At 48.7% G+C, this 25,871-nt stretch overlaps 1 protein-coding gene across 21 annotated transcripts in view; it reads right to left on the reverse strand.

Annotated features, from left to right (window-relative positions):
* Positions 1–1,931: 1,931 nt before the first annotated feature.
* Positions 1,932–25,871, reverse strand: part of NFASC (neurofascin) — a 96,108-nt gene continuing 72,168 nt past the window's right edge. For 12 of the 21 annotated variants that reach the window (XM_069876041.1, XM_069876040.1, XM_069876036.1 and 9 more), the window contains 6 exons: positions 18,826–19,065; positions 16,283–16,399; positions 14,208–14,363; positions 9,411–9,542; positions 8,761–8,830; positions 1,932–2,857 (listed from right to left, as the gene is read on the reverse strand). In XM_069876041.1, coding sequence (XP_069732142.1) covers positions 2,626–2,857; positions 8,761–8,830; positions 9,411–9,542; positions 14,208–14,363; positions 16,283–16,399; positions 18,826–19,065 — 947 coding nt within the window. In that variant the 3' untranslated portion in view covers positions 1,932–2,625. Of the gene's footprint in view, positions 2,858–8,760; positions 8,831–9,410; positions 9,543–14,207; positions 14,364–16,282; positions 16,400–18,825; positions 19,066–25,871 lie in introns of those variants that run through there. The other 9 variants (XM_069876052.1, XM_069876048.1, XM_069876051.1 and 6 more) reach the window with 3 other exon arrangements.

Raw genomic sequence — 25,871 nt, forward strand, 5'->3', positions numbered from 1 at the left:
TGAGTGGAGATGCCCAGCTCTGGCAGCGGAGGCTTTTCCACAGCAGACGCTGTAGTTTCTCTCTCCTAATTTCCACCAGTGCGTGGACAGGGGTTACACAAACTCAGCGTTGTAAGGACAGCCGTAGGCTTGGGAAGCGATTATCCCCGTGACCAAGGGCTGCGTTACATCTGGCCTGGTTTGCTTAAAACCCAAATACAATTGCCACACGTCCTGGGAACGGGCTGGGAGATGCTCTCCTTAAACCGGATCAGTGGTGACAGCGGCAGAAGTAGCCTTGTTGCATTTACATTGACAGTAACAGAGCAAAACTTATGGCTCCTACCCTGCAGAAGGGACATGGATGGAGGACCCTGGCAGATGGGTTCCTGTTTGGTGGAGAGAGGACATCCCTGTGCTGCCCTGAGGCATCAGGAACACCCCTATCTCTAAGGGGTCCCCTCCTGTTATGCCAGCCTAACCCCTTCTTGGTTCATATGGTGCGTGGAACTCCTTTGCTGTTTGGTTTGCTCTCTCCGATGTTCTCTGTGTGATCCAGCAGTGTGTGCTGAGCGGGTCCGGGCTCTTCCCCGAAGCGCAGGATAAATTGTGCCATTAGCAGCTTAAAGAATGTGGCAAAGTCCATCTCAACAATCCATATTAGTAGAAGTATTCTTGTTAGCAATATGTCTTGGTAGCAGACCAGCTTGAAAGCTAAAAGAACAATTGCATTAATCCTATTGCATTTAATCCATTATGCTGAATAAAACCGTCCTCCTTAGAAAAAGAAATGAAAGAAAAATCCATCCTAACATCGTTCGCCGTCCTTGAAACGCTCTGAAGAAATCTGATCTCTCTCAGCGAAGGTACCTTTGGTTTCAAAAGTGCAGGAAGTGGGAGAATACACACGGCGTTGGCCACTAAGTACAGTCTATTATAAAACTCTACCTTCTACAATGATCCATGCTGTCTCAGCTGGGAGAGCTGCCCAGGCATCCTACTCCTACTGCTCTGGCAGATCGAAGACCATCGCGTTAGGGGCGCGTAAGCGGTGGGGGAATAATATCAGTTTATTCAACTTCATGGGAAGTTCCAAGCTGTGTAAGGCATGTGAAGGAGCACTCCTAGCCGAGCCGCTTCGTTACAGTGTGTTAACGGGTTAACTGAAATCGCGCGTTGTCTTGATATGTAGGTAAGACAGCGGAGGGGAGTCCCACGGTGCAGGTGCTCGCGCGTGGAAGGGTCTCGCTCAGGCTGATTGATGGAGGGGCGAGGGGAAAGGCCACTGTCAGAATGAAGAGGAGGGTTCAGTGGGAAACACTGTCCACCTGGCTCATCGCCGGTGCCGGGGGATGCGTGGACCTCGGGTCCTGAGCTCCTACCGTGTCTCTCCCCAGGGATGTGCAGCCCTGAACTGTTCAAGCTGCTGATCGGGAGCTGGGGTGCAGGTCAACGGGAGGGGATCCTCCACCTGATCCCAGTGGGTGCTTCTCATCCTGACCAGGTGCCTTGCAGTTCTTAAAAAACAAGTAATTTCTTGTCCCCTCGTGCTGTGTTAATACTGGTCCTGCTTCTGCTCCCTCTTTGCTACATAAGATTTATGGAGTTGCCTCTAAAAGAAAGCAGGTATGGTCTGGGGGCGGTTTTGCCCCAAATCCCTACAATGCAAAGACTAAACCAAAACGGTTTTCCTGCAGTTACCCAGGCAAGCGATGCTGTTACCCTGGGCTCGGAGGCTGAGTGGCACCTGACTGTCCTTCCACGAATCCCACAAGCTCTTCTGCAACCTTTTATCCTCTGAGGATGCTCTGGAACCCCACAGGGGTGGTGGGTGACCTCCCTACGGGCTTTGCAGAGGGGGACAGACTGCAGATCCTCAGCACTGATGCGCGTTACGGTGCCAAGGGAAGCTGTAGGGGACCTGCTCTTCCCTGCATAGCTGCTGCTTGATCTTTTTGGGAAGGAGGTTGTGGCGCTGACCAGTTTGGGATAGGCAAGATGCTGCTGTGAGGATGGACATCTCAGTAATACAGTTGCTGTAGTGTCATTACCCAAAGATCCACCGCTTTCCTCCTTTCATGCATTTATGTTGCTCTTACCACGTGCCCAGGCCCCGTTCGCCCCTCTTCCCTTCCCCAAACTCCTTTTCTTTTTCTCCTTTCCCCCGCTTCCCCTCTTATCTGGAACCTTCCTGTAAAGATTAAAAAGAATTTTTCACTCCCTCCCAAAAGAACAAGAAGGGCCTTGGGGAGCCTGGATGGTGAGTCCATCGTGGCCCCTGCCGGGCAGGCTCTGGGTGCTGGGACCAGCCCTGAAGCCGAGATGCAGCTCGAGCATCCCGCTCCTCCTCCAGCCCCTCTGGCTCAGCCCAGATTTCAGCTACAGCTACAATCCATCCGCGCCCCGGGAGTCCTTGCCGTTTGCTTGTTTGCTAAGGATAAGATAGCATCGGCAGCCACCTGGTCTGCCTGTTTGCTTGGATTTTTTTTTCTTTTTTTTTTTTTTTTTAATTTTTCTTTTTTTTTTTTGTCATCGTTGGTTGGTTTCATTCACGCGTTTCTGTTGGAGGTAGTGGCGGTGGCGGCTTTTGTTTAACCCCCCTCCACTACAAACACCTCAGGCTGTTGGTGGTTTCAGTGCATCGCGTTATGCCAACGAGTAGATAGCATTGACTGGGGAGGTGGCTTCCGAGCTCTCGTTGCCTTCGGTCTCCTCTTTGTCCTTCTTCACCGTGTACTGGCCGATAAAGGAGCCGTCCTCGTTAAACTGCCCTTCTCCCCCCTCTCCATAGTCCACCAAGCTATCATCGCTCTCCTGCTGCTTTATCGTCCCGTCCAAGGAGGTCTGGCTGTTAGGCAGGGGTTTGTTGTCCTCATCGCTGGGTAGCAGAAGACAGACAGATACGGTAAGGGTTGAGAAATGGGGCTTTACAACCTTCAGCCAAGGTCTGGATATTCAAAAATAAATCCAGTGTGCGGATAGACTAGGCGAACACCGCGAAGGTGGGATGCTCCGCCTGCAGACAGCAACTCATGATGTGTCTGAAGGTGGGGAGGCCACCTCCACAGAGAAGACCTCGCCAATTGGTGCTGTGGTTGGTATTTCTGCAAGCCCAACCTTTCATGATTTTTCTTTTTTAGAAAGCAATTCTTTTAACCTCTATTACATACAATACTTAGATCAGTCCAACTGGATGTATGTTATAAATATCCTTTCCTTGTCATGGCTTCTATTTCACTTAATATTTTAGCTTGGTGGTGTAAACCTGGTTTAGTGAGGTTTGTTTTCATATTTCCTTGCAAAACCCACACATTTTAGACAGCTACATGCAATGGGAGCACTCGCAAAGCACTGCGAGAGGGCATGGATAGGATGCCAAGTTCTGTGCAGCTTCCAAAACTCATGGGAATTGAACCTGCCAAGCTTATTTCTGAGCATCTAAGCTTGTTTGCTCAATTCTTTATCCTTTTCTCTTTTTCACTAGGAAGATTAAGCCAGGTCACTGCAAAATAAATAGTCCGACACACAGGAAAGAACCCAACCCTTAAAAGAAACCTTTTTAACAAAAAAAAAACCCAGGGAAAAGCTGTTTTCTCTCTGGAAGGCAAGGGCTGGTATCTCATAAATACAGATAAGGTTGTGTGGAGGGTTAGATTTTCACATCGCCTCGTCTTTAGTTCAAGTTTAATCTTACGTCCAGCATGCAGATTGTATAATATTCCTAAAGATATCACATAGGTGCCTTAAACATTTGTCCTCCCACCTCCATTCTTGTCTTTTTATAGTTGTTGGTTTAGCTCAGGACTCCTCAGTCTCACTCCCCAGCGTGGCACGCTAGTTTTTATTTGTCTTATAACTAATATTGGGCTATAATCACAGCTCTCGATAGCCAATGCCCACATTGAAGTGTTTGCCTCCCATGAAAAGGCAATAAAAACACTTTGCTTGGGCCAGGGAGCAAAACACTTTTCAGCTGGGGAAGGGCATTAAATCTCTCTCATGCCATTTAATTAATGGCATCATCTTTCTACAGTGGGAGAGGAATTTGGTATCCCACAGTCCAACACGCAGCTCTTTAACATATTTCCTTATATCAGCACTTTGTGCATTAAGCAATAATGCAAAACCAATATTTGAGGCCTTGTGTTAACTTGGCATCGCAATAAGAAATAGCTTGTTAGCTTTGAAAACAGCTTCTTTCCAGGGGGAGGAGAAAGGGAATTCAGTCTGCAAGCAGGGCTGCCAGTTAGAAAGCTCAATAAATGCCAAGGATAGAGTGGCAAAACCCAGGTCCCTTTCTTTGCAACATCCTTTCCCAAGGTTTGGGGTTCAGTTAAAGCTGATTCTAGAGCCAGATTTTCCCTAACAGGGGGTTTGCAGCACCAAACACCCCGGCAATGCGTTTCCCAGCCCTGCCCCCCTGGTTTTACCTCTCTCCAGTCCTATTTATCCTGTTAGTGCATTAGGAGGGCGAAGCAGATATTCATCAGCATCTTGATGCAATATAACCCTCTTAAAATGGATTTCTATGGGGTTTGCTGATGTGTGCATTAGAGAACCAGAGCACCCAGATGAAAACCGATTGGGAAACGTCGTCCTGAGTCGCGTAAATCATTGAGAAGAGGGGGAGGCTTGAGCTGGAGGGAGGATTTTTCAGCATTGAGAGAGTGGGCAGGTTGTTTAGGAGGCAGCGTTTTTCGCTCGTGCCCCTTGCCACCATCCCTTGGGTGCCTGGCAGAGGGGCGTTTAAAGCACTGAGGGCATCGTCTGCAGGTCCTGCTGTACCAGGAAGGATCAGCTGCTCAAGCACCAGGGACCTGGCTGGTGCTCGGGGATGCCCCAGCCCACAGAGTATTTCCAAGCAAGATGCAGCTCTCTGGACGTGGGGGTATCCCTGGTGCCAGCAGGAGTTAAAGGGAATCTTGTTTAATGTGTTAGGTGGAGGTAAGTAGGTGGGAATAGGGAGGGGAAGGTATAGTTTGAGCTATAAAGAAATAAATAGCTAGAAGGAAAATTAAAAAAGCTAAATGTGCCGGACTTCTGGCAGCACGTGGTCCTACCTTTCAAGAGACCTTCATGGCCCATGTGGATAGACCAGGTGAAAAGGAGAAGAAAGAATGGGAATAAAACAGAGAGAAGCAGAAAGAGCCCGATCAGAGAGAGATATGATGAGGTCTGCATTTACAGGGGCAGTGCTAAAAACCAAAAAGAAACGTCTCTGCATTCCTCATGGAGCTAATTGCCTCGTTATACCAAATGGAGCCAGGATAATTGTTCAGAGCTGGATGAGCCTCATTGGCTTCCCCGAGAAAGCTACTAGAGAGCAGCGGTGGATGGCGCGGGTGGGAAGCGGGCTGTGTGCTGTCAAGCTGTTCAAAAAGGGCTTGTGGTTGAAGTCCATGAGTGAGCAGCTGTAGGGAACAGTGGTTGCTGCTGGGGACCGACACGCAGCAGAGCAAGGACCAAGTGAATGCCTCGCTTGGTTTCCCTTTCAGCTTTCTGCTGGGTTTCCAGGAGATAGAGGTGCACCTGTATTGTGTTTATCTACTGACAACCCTACACCTCCCTAGGCTGCTTCGCCAGATCTTCCCTGGCTGGGCTTGGAGAACGACTCCGTCTCCTCCTGTCTTGATGTCTGTTGAGATGGTCCATTCAGGACAAGCTGGTGTTGCCTGCAGCGTGTAACCTGTGCCACGGGACACTATCCTGACTCTGAACTGGAGCCCAGAAGTTAAAACCACTCAACTTTCCCTCCCCAGCGGCCAAGGTTTCCAGCCAACTCCCCCATGTGCAGCTTAAACATTTGGTATAATGAGGCACAGTCATTGGCACAGAACATTGTCCAAGGATAATGGTCTCCTGCTTTGAAAATAAGCTTTGCAGCTTAGCTTTTGCTCAGGAAAACCATTATTCTGTTAGTGGAACAGAAAGATGTGACAGTATCTCTTAATTATAGGCTGCAGAGATTTGAAAGTTGCATGCACAGGGCATTAAGGACGTGAGATATGATGAGAGCATATCAGACATGCTATGTGGAGGTGGGGAGGGAAACCAATGAAGAACTCACGTCAGCTCAATTCCTATCCTTGCTTGAAATACTAATTGCTACCCTCCTTGAGCCTAACATCACAATCATTTTGAATCTTAATCAGCCAACAGCGTTTCATATCAATCCTTCAAGTTCACCTTCCTTTCTGCCTCCTTGAGAGAAGCCTCCTACTACTTTCTCTCAGGACACCTGTTGTTCGTGAGAAGGAGGGGGTGAAGCTTATGGGTTGTTGGGGTTTTGATTTTGTTGTTCTTTTTTGATTGGAGTTTTTTTCCCCATCTGGTGCGTGGGGACAGTGTGATTGAAGGCACGGGTGCATCTCGGAACTTGGTTGCTGCTCTTCTACTGACCTCTGCCTTTAGCTTGGGAGCTTTTGGGAATGGGGCTGTCAATAAAAGTTTAAGCTTCAGCTAAGCAGAAGCTGCTGTGAAGTTGGATGAAGGATTTACCTCATTCCTTCCCATTGCCTGGAAGACAATGCCCCCTGGGTGATGCTTGGGCAGTAAATGCAGCATTGCTGACTGTCACGATGCTGCAAGCCCTGCCAAGAGCTTAATTTTCCTTCTATGCAAGGCAAGTGGTCCCTGACCATGCAGTTGCCTTAGGAGTGATGTGGGGATGAGGTGGTCTTTACTGGAACCACCTCAATGGACTCTTGAGAAGCAGATCTCTGAAATCAGCACGTACTGCCAGAAGCTCGGCTGTGGAGTCCTTGTTGGAGATGCAGGTGATGGAGCTGAGCCTGCAGGGCTGTGTGTGGGTAGCAGCTCCTGGATGGTGAAATGTTTCAGGTTTGCTATGTGGTATTTACACCATCCCAGTATGAAAGCATGGATGCTTGCTGTGTGGTGTGGTTATGGCTCATTTCCCTACAAGGAACACTGCTTCCAATTGTAAAATCAAACCTGGAAAGATCAGGTTGGATGGGGCTTGGAGCCCCTGATCCAGTGGGAGGTGTCCCTGCCCGTGGCAGGAATGGAACTGGATGGGCTTTGAGGTCCCTTCCAACCCAAACTGTTCTATGAAAGAGAAGCGTTTGATCCAGATTAAAGCCTGCAACAGGACCAGGCTGAGTGAATTTCTTCTCTGCTGTTCTGTGCCCTGGCAAGGAATCTGATGGGAACATCCCCAGACTGTGATTTATATGTGGACTTAACATGCTTGCCACCTTTTTCTACAATGTGCTGCTTATTCTGGTTCCTGCTGGGATCTATTTGTATTCCGCATCATCCTGTTAGAAGACTGGGGAGCTTTGGGCTTACAACACCCTTTGGAGAAAAAGAGTAGCTACTGAAATAGAGTTACCATGCTACTAGCAGTATAAATGTGATTGTATTGAGGGCTGCAGTTGTTCTGCTTCCATTTATGTATTGTGTGCAGGCAGGTATATTCATTTTGCTTCCTCTAAAGTCTTTGACAGTGTCTTGTTAAATCCTGTACTGAATTGTAAATAAATTCTTCCTATCTTGATTTGTAATGCTGGGATTATCCATAATGATACAGGGTTTAATTAACTCCCGTTTTGAAGTCAGGAGAAAAATTCCTGCTAGCTTAATTGGGCTTTGGGTCCAGCTCAGATGGAAAGGTGCATTTTTATTCTTCAAAGAATAGCAAACCTCGCTGTAGGTGCTCAAAGGGCAAGCTGGGTGTGCTGTAATGCATCTCCATCACCTGTCAAGTGCGGACAATCCAATGAGACATCGGTACCTGCTCCTGTTCCTCGGGGGCAACCCTTCACAGCAGCAGAGCTGGGAGTGCTGCATCACACGTGAGCAGGCTTGGGAGAGCATTTGCCCCTTTCTGAAATAGCCTGGGAGTTTTCCTGGGGTGAAAATGGGTGCTGCTGCTCTTCAAAGGACGCACTGCCGCGTGAGAGCAGCTGAGCGAAGATGAGGGCAAATCAGAGCAGCTTTAGCAGAAGCACTTCTAGGCTGTGCCGAGTCCTCAAAGGGTGTTTCTCATGGGTTTGCCTGGGGACTTTACAGAAAAGCCTTGACTGGAATGCAGGCAGACCCCCAAAGCGGTCCTCCTGCATGCTTTCAGGGCTGATCCAAGCATAACTTTGGGCATTTCTTCTCCTGTGGGTAGGAGAGAGGCTGAGCTATGGGGCAATGTACCTGAAATATCCTCAGGCTGCTTTCTTTGTGTTTTAGTGGCATCGAGGTTGATCTGTCCTAGACAAGAGCTGTGTTCCAGGTAGCTGATGCCAGAACCCCAGCTCTCTGCCTGGACTGATCCTCCCAGGCTGAGACAGGGAAAGGAGGAGAATCACAGAATCACCAGGTTGGAAGAGACCCACCGGATCATTGAGTCCAACCATTCCCAGCTCCCTCCTCTCCACAACCTCCTTTCAGGGAGTTGGAGAGAGCAATGAGGTCTCCCCTCAGCCTCCTCTTCTCCAGGCTAAACACCCCCAGCTCTCTCAGCCGTTCCTCATCAGGCCTGTTCTCCAGCCCCCTCCCCAGCTTCGTTGCTCTTCTCTGGAACTTAGCAGCATCCTCACAGCCTGGTTACTCTTCCAGGGTTTTAGGCAGGAATTGTTTCCTTTGGTAGAGGACTTGCAGAGGGAAGGAGGCAGGAGGAGGAAGGTGGGAGATGTAATTTAAGAGGCTGTGTGGCACCGCGGTGCTGCGGTTACGTGGAGGGGTAGCGTGGTGAGGTGTGTGATGGCTGGGAGTGGGGCTGATGGGGAGACGTGGTCGCGTCGGGTGCGCATGCCGGTGGAAGCATACCTGTAGTCGAACGACCCATCTTCAACGTTCTTGTCTTCGGGGTTGAGATGCTCGTCTTTATTGTCTCGGACTGTAAACAAGCACATCCCCAACGTTCACATTAGAGCACAGAAGACAAGATAAAAGCTTTACGAGACAGTGATAGCTGGTGTTGAGGCTGTCTTTGTGGAATCCCTGCAGGGTGTCGTGCAGCTTTTCATTGACTCCATAAAAACCCCACATCTGGGAGGGCTTGCAAAGGGCGCTGCTGAGGGGCCACCAGGGCACAGGCATTCCACATAGTGAGACAGGATGGATTAATGGGTGACTTTTCTTAAGCCTTATCTTTGCTTTGCAAAAATGTAATGAGATTTTTGCCTGAAAAGATCTTTTTTTCCTAAATGAGGACAAGCAAATTTGCAGAGTAGAGGTTGGGTCACACGTTGCAGGAGTGGCCGGCTCTGCAGCCGAAAGCCTGCACAGCAGAGAGCCCTTACCCGACCTTTAATTAACTGAAATGCTTCCCACTAATAATAGTATTCCCACTATGGAGAAAGAAAAGCTCTTATAATCACAAGCATCTGTCTGAGAGCGATAGAACTTGATTAGCCCCCAGAAGCCTGGAAATGTTTAAACCATGAGTGCAAACGATCGCCGTGCAATGCTCTTACCTGGGTATTTCCCACCTCTGCTCCTCTTAATGAAGCAGACGATCAACAGAATAAGGACCAGGAGAGCTATGGCACACATCAACCCGATGAACCAGCCTTGCGTGGCGATGTCCACTTGATTCTTGGTATAAGCTGGGAGGAAAATGGAAAGGAAAAAAAGCTCTAAGGGACAGAGCAGAACCACAGAGGGCAACAGATGAATAGTAAGACACAGTCCACTGGTTTAGAAATTATCTTTATCGCTGCATTTGAGTGTCTTTGTGTATTGCTCAGGTTATCTGAGACTGTAGTACAGGGATCTGTGGCTTTATTTTTAATTTTCCTTTTGTGGTTGTAGGTCAACTCAACATTCTAGCAGGAGATACAAACAGCAAAGGGTCACAACACAAAGTAAAACCTAGCAGAGACCAAGTGGCAAAGGTGCGTTGCAAATAATGGCAAAAGAAGCTGGGGAACAGATTTGATCTTTCAATTGTTGCATCTGAAAACAGCCCTGAGAGCAAGAAGGTCAGAAAGAAAGGTGCCCAAGTGGTTCCAGTCCCTGGTGTCCAGTGAGGCTGAGCAGCACCACTGGATCCAGAGGTTTGCAGAGCTCAAAGGACTCATGAGCAGCCTTAAGCTGGGAGAAACTGGAATCCTGTGGGGCAGCCTTGCCCGTGCTGCAGAGGCGATGGGCAGTGGCTCTGCTGCCACTGTCACTGGGGTCCTGCTGCCTCTGGGTGGCCACAGGGCTCTCCAGGGCTGAGAAGGGACTTGGGGAGGTCCAGTAAGACTTGGCCAGTGCTCAAGTGGGGACGCAGCGGTGGGAACAGCTCTTCAAGGAATGATAGCTGGGTCTCAAATAGTTGAGAGGAGGTCTGATAGCACTGGAAAGTCTTTTCTGGTGGCCCAAGCTCTTCGTACCACTGCTTCCAGCACCCTCACAGGGCTACAGAATATTAAATCTGATTAATACCAAGCAAGGAGGTGTCTTGTTCCCCAACCAGGCTCCTAACTGCTGTGTCCTCTCGCATATTCTGACTTCTTGTTTGCAGCTCCCATACACGGTCAGACAGACAAATCTGTGTCCTATAAATAGCAACGAGATGCCATTTTCTGGCTCTCATTGACATGCACTTTGTATTCAGCAAGACAGAACAGAGGAGAAAATAACCTTCAGCGCAGCAGGGGGGCTAAATTTAACCAGACTGCAGAGCAAACAGAGATAGGTATTCCTGGCAGGAGTGTGGGAGATCTGAGCTGGATGGGATTGAATTGGATTTAGCAGGGGTTTGTCTGAAATGGGCAGGAACAGTGCAGTGAGCATCGTTTTGCGGCGCGCACGTGATAAAAACCAAGATGGTGCTTACAAAAAAAAGCATAAAAGATAGTCCTTTGTTAATTTATGCTGAATGAAAGGCTCGTGTAAGAGAAACAGCCTTAAAACCAGGTTCAATTGGCAAACTTTCCTAACCCTGATAATTTTAGGGCTGTAAGTGTGTACTATTCCATCAAAATTACACCTAAAAGAAGAGGTGCTTTCCTTAGGATGAAATCTAAGCCACCTTCTCAGTAGATAAGAGCGGCTAAACTGTGACAAGGAAATTCTCAGATAAAAGAGAACAATAAGAAAGAGAGAGAAATGATATTGGACTCTGAATGCTCTGTGTTTGTAGCAGCCCTGAGCCCCTGGGTGGAGGTGGCTGATAATGGTGCCCCCCCTTTTGCTGCTTTTCCCTCTAACGCCGCTGCATTTAATATTTATCTTTAGTCCATCCTGAGCTACGTAGTCCTTGAAGATGCACTTTTTATAATGGAGAGAATGAGATTATAACAGAGCGGAGCTGAGAACTGGATTCAATTAGCTGAGTGCTTGAGGAGAAAAGGGGCTGAGAGCTTTACTGGGGAGCTTTGAAATGGAGAAAGATTGTATTTAACAGTCTTGATGGGATGGGATTTGTAGAGAAACCGATGCTAAGGGAGAAAGAAGGGGGTCTTCAAAGCACAAAATGCCAAAGCAGCCTGAGAGGTGGCTTCGTGCCACCTTACAGGGAGGGGGTTGAGTACCCAAGTCACCAAGGGATATTGCAGGAGGATCGTAGGGGTATAATTGCCATCCTTCCCCAAAAAGCAACACATGATGAGAAAATTATAGTCACAGCAATCTTGTATTTAGAGTAAACGAGTGACTGTCATTGCAGCATTGAGAAAGAGAAGATTAAGTACACGGCTGTCAGAGAGGGTGTTTTGATTTGCTTTAACGTAAGGCCACCGTCAGGGGGAAAGCAGCTGTGGAATCAAACAGGTATTGCTTTGAAATTATAATTTTGTGGCAGCAAACGTGTTACCTAACAGTCCTAGTTTAGATGCCAACAGCAAAGCTGACTGTGTTCCACCAACAGGAGATCAACACAACTTTTGTCTTTACAGCAAACCGCTGGGTATGTAAAGTCTAACCAGTTCCAGCCTGGCATTATCCACTTCCCAGGGCTGGTAGAAGCAGAGGAACTTGGTTTTTCTTTAAATTAAACTATGTTTGTAGTTGCAAAATGTCCTTTACTACTGGAAGGAAATCTGCTGGGTTATTGAGCTGTTGGTTAATCAAAAGCAAAGTCGGAGGGTAGCGTTCTGCAGCCACAGTGCTGGGCTACTTCTTATTTATCTCCCCTCAAACCAAAAAAAAAGCATTTAGAATAGCTATTTGCAAAACATTAAAACCCAAAACCCACAGAAAACCAAACAGTGCGTGTTTGTCAAAAGCATTCCTGATGGCATATGATTGTCAGCAGGGGCCAAACCCTGGTGTCAGCAGCATCCAGCCAGAGAAGAAATGGATCTGCGGCATTTATGCATTTATACATGCATGGATGGCGATGGCTCTGAGCACCCTGCAGTGATGGGGCTCAGGTCATCCATCGGCCTCTGTCACGAGGACAAGAGTGGCCCCATCCTTTAATCTCGATGATAATATCAGTAGGAACCCCTCAATTACAGGAAAAACAACTAGACTGCCAGCATCAATCAGCCCCCTTTTTTTTTTCTCCCCCTTTTTTAATAATTCCCTGCCCCCTCTCCTCCCCAGATCCCAAAGTGGGTGAAAAGCAAGCAAGGAAAGAAAAGAGACGGGTCCAGATTGGGGAATAGATATCCAGAAAGACACGTTGCGTGGTATGGGTGAGGGCTGCTGAGCCGGTGGTGATTTCTGAGTCAGGAGAGGGTCCAGAGGCAGAAACAAAATTGGGGATGCAACACTGCAGCTGGAGCTGTTCTGGAAAGAGTCTGAGCTGAAAAAATCAGTTCTTTTATTGTCTGGGGTCAGGATCGTCCTCTGCAATGTAAGAACAGGCTGGGAGCCCAGGGACCTGGAATGTGGAGACAGTTTGCGTGTCTGTGAGCTGAGTCCTGCCAAAGCAAAGCTGTGAGAGCTCCCGAGGCAAGGCAGCCGCGCTGTGCAGCACGTACGGCAGCGGAGCGGTGGGGAAAAACCCCCGTGGGAATAAATCCTTTTTGAAAACGCTGCGATCTGCAAAGCCGAACGTGTTCTGGGGGCTCCCAGCCTGTGGATTCGAGCATCTCGGAGCAGATTGAGGAGGCACTTCAGACCTCAGCGTGGGGCAGAGCCAAGGTCAGCGCTTGCTGGTTATTTCTCAGTGTTGGGCAGTGTTAGATGTGCAGAAATGCCAGCAGTTGGCATTTGTCCCTGTGTCCCCTTAGCACATCAGGGAATTACTCCGTGACATTATGACTTTTGGACACCAAAATCAGGTGGACGTAGGGGGCATGGGGAGAGCTGCTGCTCCCTCCCTCTGAATTACATTTTCCTTTTGCACTCCTCAGCAAAGAGGCTGGAAAGCGCTTGTGTTTTCCACTGCGCGGCTGGATCTGAGAAAATAATGTTAGTTCTTTGAAAAATCGGTCTCTACCTCCTACTTCTATCAGTGTGGGCTGTTCTGGTGTTGCTTGCTCCTTGTTTTTTCAGCTAAGTGTTTAGACCTGTGCTTTGACAGGCGTTGTGCACAGATTCCTATAGCAGAACCCCCAGGTGGCTCCAAAGGAAGTTATGGCTGGTTTTGATTTACTGAAACTCATCAAGAGTGAACAGTGAAGTTTTATAAATGCATAAAGCCCGATTCAGTGCCTGTGGAAGTCAGTAAGGGTATTTCTCTGGTGCTCAATGGGCAATGCAGGAAGCCCGTAATTAGAAAGCTGTAAAAATCACTCAGGTGCTAAACGTGGAAAATTGCTTGTGCAATTAAATGGGAAGTTGCCAGAGGAAATGTACCTGGAGGTTGGAAAGCCCTATGCGTGTGCCACATGTGACACTGGGGTCTTCTGCAAACACCATTCCACCTCCTCCCCGTCTTGCCCCTCGCCTGCATCCCATCAATACCTCCCCGCCTGCCCCTCTGATCCCGTAACTGCACCATAACCTGGAGCCAGATGTGCGCACGCTCTCCAGGACCAAAGCAACCACCACCAGTAGCAACATGCAAACACACAGTGGCAAGGCTTCAAGCAGAGCCACATGACATCATGAGCATGTCCTCTACCCTCCTTCAAGATCCTTTCCTTTCAAAGGGATCCCCATCCCCTCCTGAGGCTCTCCATCTCCATGCAACGCGGAGCAACCTCCCGGCGATGCTGGGGGCGGCTCTGTCCTCCGCGTAGAGATGGAGGGAGCTGCCAGGGGGTGGATGAGGGTTGTTCCATGCAGTCATGGTCAAACCACCTCCCTCCACCACCCGAATGACGTTGGCGGTGATGGATGGGACATGCCTCGGAAACGCACCCCGCGGTGGGGCTTGAAGCCCATCTCACCTGAGCTGGTGGTAAAGGTTATGTACGAGTGTTCGCTGGGGCTAGACCATATGGGGAACACCCACAGCTTGTACATCATTCCCGGCGTCAGATTCGCCAGCTGCACAGAGGAAGGGGTCTGAGCTTTAACAGGGATAGATTTCTCTGTGTTGTTACCTGAGAAACAGAAACCGCACATCAAACCCAGCCGCGGGAGGCTCGGCGAGATTACCGTGTTGACACTGCAGGCAACGCATTATGCTCTCCCTGGCCGCCGAGCAGAAATAATACAGCTTGATGGTCAAGGAGCTATCAACGGCTTCATGATTGTTACTCACTCAGAATAGAAGAAAATCAGTGATGCAAGAATATGGCATGGGGTTTGCTGCATCCTTCCTCGCCATACTGGAAAAATTACTGGTAGCTGTTCTGATCTCTCCCTATTTTTACGATTTGATAGGTCCTTTATCTGCCCAGCCTCAGGTCTGGATACTTGAGTGTTTACCACAAAAGCTCTGGAATTTGCCTGGTCCCGCTCAGCTGGATGAAGGTGCTACAGGCTCGGTGAAGGAGCCAGTTCTTGTGGGTTTGGGAGTGATACCCATGCACTGGTTTTACTGGGAGGGGAAGGAACCCTTGAATGAGCTGGATGTTGCATTAAAGATGCAAGACTGCTCACCCCAGCTGGCAGATTGCAGGATGAGGGGGGTTTAGCCCTTCAGCTCAAGGAGGGATGCTCACGGGCTGGTTGATCGCAGACACCATCCAAGGATGACCTGTTCTTTGCACTGTGCCAGGAATCGTCTGCCGATGAGCCTAGTGCTGAGCACTAAACCGCTGAATCCTAAGAAAGCCTGCAGGAGGGCTTTAATTGTGGCTCTGGAGGTTGCGCCTCCCAGTTCAGCAGTGGTGCGGGCAAGGAGAAATGGGTCTTTGAAGCCAAAAGCATGCTGCTTGCTTCAGATGCCACCAGAAAGGGGGGAGAGCCATAGCTATTTGGGAAGGGCTGAAATCTCCAAGATTTCCTCCCTCTTGTCCCAGTCTTGCTAGGAAGCGCTATCCTGACGCGTTGCTGCAGCCCAGCCCAAGCACAGATCGACCGTGTGGGCATTGCTGGCGCTTTGTGCTTCCCAGGCATGGGGGGAAAAAATAGGGTGGGTGATTTGGGAGCTGGGATACTTGGTATTTAGGGCTTGGAGAGCTGATGTGTGGAAACCAGAAGGGAGGCTGAGCACAGCACAGCCCACGCTGCCTAACAAAGCCCTGCAGGCTGCGGAGCGAGACCAGGCACTGGCTGCGTGTTAGAAATTGTTTCAAGGAGAAAGGAAGATAACCCCTTAAGTAATGTTGTAAGTGACCAAAAATGGTTTGCTACTAATGATTATGCCTAGTTGGTTTATTTAAATGTTGATTTAAAACCGGTATGCCTGATAGTATGAGGGCTAAAATGGCTGGGAAATAAAGTCAGAGATAAGCAGTAGCCATCACTGCCTATCTATTAAAAACCCACAACCAACAACATGTAAACATCTTTTCTAAACACGTACTAAAACCAGAGATACTGGCTTTGAGTTTCCAGACTAAATAGGTAGCCTTATAATTTTAAGAGACAAAGATATCCGATAGGACAGGAGGTTTGGGATCATAGACGATTCTGCCAACTCCAGGTTCAAGAAGCCCATCTTCAAAGGCGTTTAGAACTGCTCTCCAATTCAAATAGATTTTGTTTGTCTTCGCTTAAAGTTTTGTCCCCTTCCATGTCTGTCTGTATTTAAAGGCTCTCTGCTTTGTGACCACATTCAGCTCAGCTTAATGAGCAGCTCCCAAATGAACAGCCTGGCTCATCTATGTTTCATAAATATCTCCCAACAGTAGGTGCAAGGAAGGGTAATCACTGGTGAATCACCAGAACTAGTTCTGATGCATTCCACACAGCTGTGACCTGCCTTTTCCTCTCCCACCCTCTATCTTCTGGCCACAGAGCATCATTCTATGCACAGTAATTAAAACTGAGTAATCGGTTGCAACCATGGGAGCTGGCAGGATCTCTAATGGCATCACCACCCTATAGAGTCCCCACGCGATCTGATGCTTACTGGTGATATACTTAACCACAAAGTCAGTTCCTGCAGAGTAATTGTGGCTCCAGGTGATGTTTGCCCAGTTACTATTAGCCATAGCTCTTATGTCCCATATGGACGATCCATTGGTGGCTGGTGGACAGGTTAGAAGAGGAGTTAGTATTATGGATTATACACGAATGAGACCTCATTTAGCATCTGGTGGTGGTAAAACCTTACAACATCATTCCTGAGGTTAATGCTTTGATCTCAACCTACAAGCGTGCCTAAGGATGTGTTTGCTCCATTCAAGACCCTTAACTTTAAACTTCTAGGGAAGTTTGGTAGCAGAAGCTCACTGCATGTTGGTGTTTAGGTCCAACTATCTTTGGAGTCTGAAGACTTCTGTGGCACATCCCTGAGGATTTTGGTCAGCAGGGGAATCTCCTGGCTGAACTCGTGCCCAAACGGATGCGGGAGACACGTGCATGAGCGCACATGGACTCACTTCTCACAACCGAGAAGGAAAGACCGGGAGAGAATATTGTCATGTTCCTGGGTCTAGAGACAGCCAGTGGGGCAATGAAGTCACTCGTTTCTGATTTTGAAGTTAAGGATTGTCGACGTTGCTTTGGAGAGCGGATGAACTTCATTTCTGGTGAAGTAGAGCTAATCCACTAGTTTAGCATGCGTTTAAGTGATGTCAGGTAAGTTATACCTTGATTTTATTATTAAGGTGGTTATTATTATTTATTTCAGGGTGTCGCTCAGGCTTTGGTTTGACATATTAATAATTCCAGTCCCTGGGATGAGGCCAGCTATGTGACTTTTGGGAAACTGCAAGGACTCGACGCTGTGGGGTCAGGGATGTGACCTAGAATCCCTCTTACAAATACAACCTGTGCTGCCACACGGTTGCCCTGTCTGCCTGCATTACGGCTCAGCCTCTTCCCTCGTGTCCCCAGGGTGGTTTGGGATACGCGTGGTTCCTCTTGCAGCTCCTCTTTTCCTCCTGTCTCCTCTCCCTGCTCTGTGGCAGCGCGTGCCTCACCACTTCATTGCCTATTTTCAATCCCACAAAGTCATTTAAGAGTGACTGCGTTGTGGTAGCCACCTTGCTTCGTTACTAAGACCTCGTATAGAGCGATGAAGCTGCATCTGTGTATCTTGCACCAGTTTTTAAGCTGATTTTGTGTTGGCACTGCAGCTCTCTGTTTGCTTTCCCGTGTCTTGCAGTGAGCAGCTTTGCACTGTGCAAGGCTGCCTTGGCTCAGGAGGTGTGTGGTGCCACAAGCTGGAATATAAATTCGCATTTCTCACTTCAGACCTGCATCTTTAATAAGTGCAGAGCACGAAATGTGCTGCTGATTCACAGATCGACTTTACTGCAAAGGCTGGTCCTCCCAGTGTATGTTTTTGGTGGGGTTTTTTCAGCCATCCTGAGCTAATCTTATGCAAGAACATGAAGAAAGGGGGTTTCAACTGCTTTAATCAAATTTATGGAATCGTAGAATGGTTTGGATCATAAGGGACCTTAAAGCCCATCCAGTTCCACCCCTGCCATGGGCAGGGACACCTCCCACTGGATCAGGTTGCTCAAAGCCTCACCCAGCCTGGCCTTGAACACCTCCAGGGATGGGGCATTCCTTGAATTAAATGGCTATCAGCTTTGATATTCGTTACTGTTATCTCTTTTCCTTCTTTTTGAAGGCTTCACAAGGATTTCTGTAGCTGATGCACTTGCATTCTTGAGTATAATCTATCCAGCTACATAACTGAATTCTTTTGATTGCGTTCCCTTTTGCTACTAGTTAGATATATTTTTTAACAAGCTAACTATCAATAATTATTTATGAACTGTAGACTACCACAACGCTACCGTTACAGCAGTGTTTTAAAAGAAAAGGCTCAGCAGGGGACATCGCTCTGTATCTATCAGTAAAACACATACAGTAGAGAATGTGCCCCCACCAAAACAGAGTTTGATCATCACGTTCTGGCTGATGGCATGAGAAGTTTATCTTGACCTGGCAAATACTTGGCACACACCTACCTGCTGTAACTGAACCACTTCCCCAGCTCTGCGGTGGGTTACGGCCACGTTACAGCGCAAAGAGCAGTAGCATAAACCAAAAGACTCGTATAAATGATGACAGGTCTCTTGGCTAACGGTTGATGTGCTAAATTCAAAGTGACATCTTCTCTAGTAGCAACAGAACCCCTTTTTAATGGTGCTAAGATACGAGATGATACTTTTGAGAGCTTTTGTAGGGTTTTCCACCTCATTCCCAGACAATGAAGCTAATGCAGCATCGCAACACCCTGAGGAGAGCTGTGTTATCCCCAAGACTGAGACCAGTAGGGTGGCACAGAGACCACCCGAGCCCAGATTGCCGGGAGGCACTTGTGTACCTCGATACCTGAGCCTGTGTCACCTCCAGCTCCCCAAAAAGCCATTCCCAGAGCGTGGGATATCTTAAATTTTGCCTGTGCTTGTTCTTAATCCTTGCTCTGAGCAAGATACAGGGAAAGGGTCCCAGTAGGGTTAGAGGGGTTAGAGGAAAAGGAAAGCGCAGTACCCAACTCCTGCTTTGTGGTGGCTGCCGGAGCCCTCTCTGTAGCTGCTGTAGAGCTTGCGATGGTGGTGGCAGCTGTGGTGGTAGTTGTGGTGGTGGTAGGTATGTCGGTAGTGATGGTAGTTATGTCGGTAGTGATGGTAGTTGTGTCGGTAGTGGTGGTAGTTGTGTCGGTGGTGGTGGTAGTTGGGGTTGTTGTAGTACTGGTTAGACCGATTGTAGTTGGAGGCAACTCAGTTGCAGCTGGGAGAGGGAAACACTGGCTTTTTAGACAAGTTGATGCTCCTCGGGGCTTGCACTCACCGCGTGCAGGCACACGAGAGAAAGCAGAGCAGCACAGAGACCCGGGGGACCGGAGAGGGAGGCAGCAAACGGCACCGGGAAGCACGAGGCAGAACAGCTTTTCCCCATCCACATGCGGGGACGGCTTGGCCAAGGGGCAAAGAGGGGCAGCAGGTGGTGGGGCTGCCCCCGGCAAGCTGCTCCTGCACACCCACCGCTTGCACCCATGCTTTGATCCTTTTCTCGGGGCTGAACGACCTGCTTCTCTTTCGCTTTGGCTCTGCCGCCCCTGCCTCCCACCACCCTGGGCTTCAATCGCGTGGAGGGCATGGAAGGAGGAAAATGAGGAGTGTTTGGGGGATGAGCAGGGCAGGCTGTCCTTGCCCCATTGTCCCCCCACCCAGAACTGCGCTGAGAGCACTCAGGGCTCGCTGAAATGAGGAACAGGATTTATCTCTTAAGAAAATATAATAATCCCATTTGTCGTGGACCAGGCAAGCCACAATTACATTAATCCAGCAGCCCCCGGACGACACCTCCAGCATTTTTGAGCTGCCAGTTCAGCCTGCAGCTTCTCAACTGCTTCCTTCCTGTCTTCTCTGTGCTAATAGTGCAGGCTGGTGATGGAGTGACTTTAGCATTAATGTGGATTTTGGCTCCTGCAGTGATGGATGGTACTTTGCCATCACTGCCCCTCACAATTTACATTTAAATTAGGACAAAGGGGTTGCCACACCCCAAGCTGTCCAGGGGGGAAATGTGAGCAATTTGTTTTCTAAATACCCTCCATCTACATCTCACTCATTTCCAGAGCAAAGAGTTAAAGGTGCACTTTATGCACACGCTCTGCAGGTGGTTGTGAGGTCCTGAACCACCAAGAACTGCGATTGTGTTGCCTTGGGGCTGAAAACCTGCCAGCAGAAGTTAAGTTGCGGCTGAAATGCTGCTTAAACTACCTGAAGTAAATGAGCAGAGGTTTACCCTGCGATGCTTATATTAATTTATATTTTCATAGATCAAGGGATTACAAATCCCCCTGTTAGCAAATGCAATTGGCTATTTTAAATATCGCCCACGAACAAGAATAGCTCTAGGAATGTGCTTTAAAAGTTGTCCCAGAGCCAAGGCGAGGCTTCCTTTTTCACCCAGCTCACCCCCAGCCCCTAAAACCTCAGCCCTCCCAGAGATCCAAAAGCAGAGAAGAGCAGGAGGTCACTCAGTCCGCTGCAATAGAACCACAGTTACCAACGAGCCCCGAAAACTCCATCCCACCCCGCGGTGTGCGCCGAGAGCAGAGCATCCTCTCCGCAGCATCGCAACCTTCATGCACAGCAGCGCAGCCACCGACATCAAGCAGCCACCCAAGGAAAGCAACCGCCGGGCAGAGCCGATCACCGCGGGGCAAGGGGGAAAGCGGGGATGGGGGTGACAGGGAGGGGACCCAGCTGGAGTGGGGAAGGGCACGGCTTTGTCCTCGGGTGTTCGTCCTAGCGGAGCGAAGCCCTCTCCGACCCAACCCAGCCGTGGCAAGAGGAGCGTTTGTTAGGGGTTTTGCTGTTCTGCTCACTTATCGATCACGGGCTTTGTTGTGTCCCGAGGCTATAACTTACAGAAGCCTTTCTTGAGTTGTGAAGTATTAACATTTGTCTTTGCTGATTCATAGGGGGGTTTTTTTTTGGAAGGTTAAGAGATTAGTGTCACTATGTTAATGTCACCATTAACCTGATTAAGCTGCAGGGTTCACCATGTACACAATCAAGGAATGGTTTGAGTTGGAAGGGACCTCAAAGCCCATCCAGTTCCACCCCCTGCCATGGAGACGCCTCCCACTGGATCAGGGGCTCCAAGCCCCATCCAACCTGACCTTGAACCCCTCCAGGGATGGGGCAGCCACCACTGCTCTGGGCAACCTGTTCCAGGGCCTCCCCATCCTCACAGCAAAACATTTCCTCCTAAAATCTCATCCTGATCTCCCCTCTTTCAGCTTAAAACCATTCCCCCTCATCCTGCCGCTGCCCTCTCTGATCAAGACCCCTCCTCAGCTTTCCTGGAGCCCCTTTCAGGACTGGAAGGCTTAAAGTACTGAAATCAAACAAAGTAGACGCCAGTTCTTAGCCAATGTTTTCTCAGGGCTTCCCCTGTGAATCTCTGGCTTCCCACTAAGGAAAACAGGACTCACCGAGGCACAAACAACTTGCTGAAAGGCAGGAACTGGTGGGAAACTTAGAACAACCCCCAGCTCCCAGGTCTGTACCACATCTCTACATCACACCTTCCCCCCACAGCACCTTTAAGGACTGTCTGCATTGCCTAGCACTGATGTAACGGCTTTAGCAGAAGGAGAGATTCAGCTCTAATGCTCCCCAGATACAAAGAGATTATCTGGGATAAATCAAAGCATCGCTCTCCCTCATGCAGGGTATCATCTTTGTGTATTACATGTAGATACACGCGCACGCAGGTGAAGCTGCAGTGCCAAAACCCTCCTGGATGCTGCAATTCAGCATCGGTGGGAGCGGAGCTGCTCGCTGATGCCAGGCAGGATTTGCCTGTCCTGCTCCAGCACCACAGAAGCTCTAGTGGAAATCACTCCCCAAGAGCAGCGCTATCACATTATATCAGGAGAATGTGGATTTGCTCCCGAGCGGGTTCCTCTGTGAGACTGAGGGTTGTGTAAAAATGATCCTGGCAGGACTAGGAACGGGTCAAAAAGTGGGAATGGATAACTCTGGACAACAATATTTCAGTGAGGGGAGGATGGGGAGAGCATCTACGGCAGCAGGATGGGCCCAGGCTGGGAAAAGACGCCGCAGCCAGGCTGGGATCTCCCAGCTGAGGGGGATTTAGTCCTAAGCTTCCCCAGGATTCAAAGCTACAGCCTCATTTGTGTTTGAATATGAAATATATGCAGGAGAAAAGCGCAGCTGGGAGATTCGGGAGGCGAGAAGATAAGGAGCATTTTCTAGGCTTTGAAATCCTTCTCCTAATGAGAGCTGATTTTGGATTAGGGGTGGGTAAAGGCAGAATTTGACAGAGATCAGAGCGATTCAGCATCCCCTGAAGAAAAGGGCACCCCGCCACGGGGCAGCCGATAGGGCCATGGGGTACCTGGGGTCCCCTGCTCGCTGCCCATCGCTGTGGGGGTGATGAAGGAGTGACAGCAAGAGGGGGGGAAAAGGCAGACAGAGGGGCTGGCTGACATTTCCAGAATCCCTTATTTTGAAAAATCTAGAGACGGCACGCTTCCTTCTAAAAAATGGGGTTGCAAGACTTCATCAGGGGTAACATTTCTGAGCTTTGCAGTCACTGAATTCGCTTTTCTGCATTCCCAGTGTGAGATTTGCTCAAGGGCTTTGCCTCGAGTTTAGGGACGGGACCGAGCATCTGGTGTTTGGGTGATGGGGAAAGGATTCCCCCCTCTCTGAAAGAAGGCGATGGCACAGAGAAGTGGCTGCACCCTGAAAATAACTGTTTCAAGCTTGAAATTGCCCCAGGACACCCAGCAACAGCGATTCCCAGTCTCTTGCTCCCACCGTAGCCTCACCCGTCTTCCTGGAAACATCCAAATGACCCTTCAGCTCATTAATAAGCCCCATCTTTGCAAGGCAGAGATTGCTTTTGCTCTCTGCAAGATGCATTACCCTTTCAGGTAATGGAAACCGAGGGGCACTGTGGGGAGGAGATAGGCTGCTATAATGGGCAAGGGATGCAGCAGTCTGGCTGTAGCAATTAATGGTCTGAGTAATGAGGGAGACGCTTGCAGCAGGACAGCTGTGCTCCCTCCTCCAGCTTGGCTCTGGTGACCATGAATGGACCAGTAAAAACGAGCCTAAAACTTACACAAAAACTCAGATGTGAGGCTATTGAGAAGAAGAATCAGGGAAGCAAAAGGGGGATTTTTAAAAAGGGAGCCTCTTAAGACAGAAACTCAAGTCCTACTCCAAGTAGTGGAGCAGTTCAGGGAGTAGTTGCATAGTTTTTTTGCAAAATACAGGAAGCAATCCACATCCATATTGCTCTTTAATTATTTAAAGAGGCTTTTAATGTGTTGTTAGGCTGTAATAATGGCTTTCCCTTGGGTGTGTCTACAAAATAATTAGGCTTGGAGAAATTTGATTAACTTTTCATGAATTTTGATGATTGGCCACATACATTTTCAGAGATTATTTTTTTTCCCTCCCAGTTTTTAACAACAGAAGGAAATTATCAAGTCTTTACCATAAAGTGTCCCAAATCTGATGATGGCTACGAGAAATTCAAGAACAGAAAGGAGCAATTGAGCTGCCTCTGAAAGAGAGGGGTCAGCAGTTCTCTCTGTTTTACTGCTGTCCCTTTCTGAAAGGAACAATAGGATCTTTCTCCTCCAATTCCTAATTATGGAAAGACAAGAAGGGAACAGAGAAAAATCAATGTTTTTTTCCTTAAAGTCCAAGACCGATACTCTTTGAGGTCCCTGATGAAGCTTTTCCACACATAGGGGTAGTGCAGAATCTAATTTTGATCTTTTTTTCCCCATTCATAGCATAAATAAGAGCCCTTTTTAGACATCCTCTCTTTTCCCACATCACCTCGCCCTTTGTCCAGGTCTGGCTTAGGAAAGGTAAAGCCTTTCCTAAGGGAAAGTCCCTGCACTTCACTTTGATTTCATCAAGCTGGTCCAGTCTCCCATATACCTACAAACCAGAGGTGACCCTGTAGATACAAGATTACCTCTGAAAAAAAAAGACTTTTTTATTTATTTTTAGAGCCACCAGCCCATGCAAACAGCATTTTTACTGCTATTTCAGACAACTTAAGCTGTGAATCCATAAAAACCTACAAAATCTAGGTCACTGAGCAGAGAAGATCTTCCGAGAGAGGTCAAGCACTGTTTTGCTCCAACCCCGGACTTGTTAGGAAGAGAAACAGCCTCTCAGGACAAACACTGCTCGAATTGTATAACAGCTCCCGCCCCTTGTCCTTACGAGAAATGACATCCAACTCAAGAGCAAGACAAGGACGTGTGCTGGATCTTCCTGCTGCTTCCACCACTGTGATTTCTCTTGTGGAAGCTGGGGATGTGGCTTAGTTAGCACTCAGCGACCTACTACTCCAGTTCCTAACTCTTAGACACCATTCAGCTTTGACGTCTTTTCACTTCCCTGTTTCTCCTAACGGGATGTGTGAAATCGTCATAGAATGTCCTGAGTTGGAAGGGACCCACAAGGACCATCGAGTCCAGCTCCTGTCCCTGCACAGGGACAACCCCAACATTCACACCGTGCGGCTGAGGGTGTCGGCTAAATGCTTCTGGAATATAGTCACTGCTTCCCTGTTCCAGTGCTCCACCACCCTCTGGGTGAAGAACCTTCTCCTAATGCCCAACCTAATCCTTCCCTAGCATCTTCTTGCCCTTCCCTCGTAAAATAGAGGGGTGGGGGACACCAGTGGGCTCTGCTCTTGTAGACATGTCCTTTAAATGTTAGTTGAGTCCTGCAGCTTGCAGTGGTACAAGAAATCATGCCTGAAATGCTACGATGTTGGAAGGATAGAGAGATCGTGTTGTGTTTTCAAAGTTCAGCAATGTCCACTGCAAGTAGAAAAGCACTTGAAGAAGGTGATCCTGATCCGCAAAGAAAATATGGATTCTTTTCGATAAGCTAAACCCTGGCTGAAGTACGAGCTGCAGCAGCAAAACAGCCCTTCTGGTCTTGAAGGCCAGAGATGCTCTAAGTCCAAAAGGTTATATCTGTTATTCATTTCCCACCATCCAAAGCAGACCAGACAGTTACCCCCCCTTTTTCTTTTTAAGAAGAGAAAATATAGTAAGAAAAAGGTTGGCGTCTATTCAGAAAGGAAATAAAATATACCCATAAAATAATATTGGGTAGAGAGACGTCACTGCAATGAAATAAAAGGAAGAGAAACACCTACGAGGTAGGAAAGCAAAACCTACAGGTGCAGAGAGCAGGTCCTGCACTTGCACCATCTGGGAAGAGTCTTCCCTAAGAAGTTATTCCTCCTTGGGAAGCCCCAGCAGCTCCGGGGCTGTGTCCAGCAAAGGCAAAGCACGACCTCTTACAGAGCCCTTGGTACAGGGCGAACAAGGGCTGTTGCTCCAGACCAAAAGCTTTTCTGCAGCATTCGGGGTGAGTTTTGGCCCCCACCTGAGCTCGGTCGCTCCTGAAATATTGGCTCAAGGTGTGGGGAGCAGAAATCCAGGTCTGACGGCTTTCGTAAGAGGTGGGTGGTGTCCTTCTTTGGGCAACCAGAAGTTGCGCTTATGCTTTGGACTTTGCAGGGTTGACACTGGGGAAAGGAGGGTTTGGGTTTCCTTGAAAGTAGGTAGAGGTGCTACCCCACCCGCCCCGTTACAAGAAAAGGTTTCTCTCTGCTTCAACGCTGCTGTAGAAATTTGCAATCGAGGGCAAAGCCAGCAGTAGCCTCGCATGCAGACATGCACAGCTGTGGCACAAACATTGTCCTTAACCCTTTCAATGGGCACCTGGAAACAAAAGGATTCTCCTAAACCAGCCCTAAAGGAACCCTAGGGGATCATAGAATCAGAGAATAGCCAGGTTGGAAAAGACCCACCGGATCATCGAGTCCAACCATTCCTATCAAACCTCCTGCTTCAGCAGCAGCAGCCCAGCCTCCTGGGTAGGAAAATACAGCTTAAAAACTGCAGGGCAGAGCAGAGGCAGGCACCACCGAGCTGCAGAGGGCTGTATTTTGCAGGGCAGCGATGTCGAGGATTTAAAAGGAGAGGGCTTTGTGCAGAGCCAGGA

This window comes from Phaenicophaeus curvirostris, chromosome 24 (assembly GCF_032191515.1).
Source record: "Phaenicophaeus curvirostris isolate KB17595 chromosome 24, BPBGC_Pcur_1.0, whole genome shotgun sequence".
Taxonomy (NCBI): domain Eukaryota; kingdom Metazoa; phylum Chordata; class Aves; order Cuculiformes; family Cuculidae; genus Phaenicophaeus; species Phaenicophaeus curvirostris.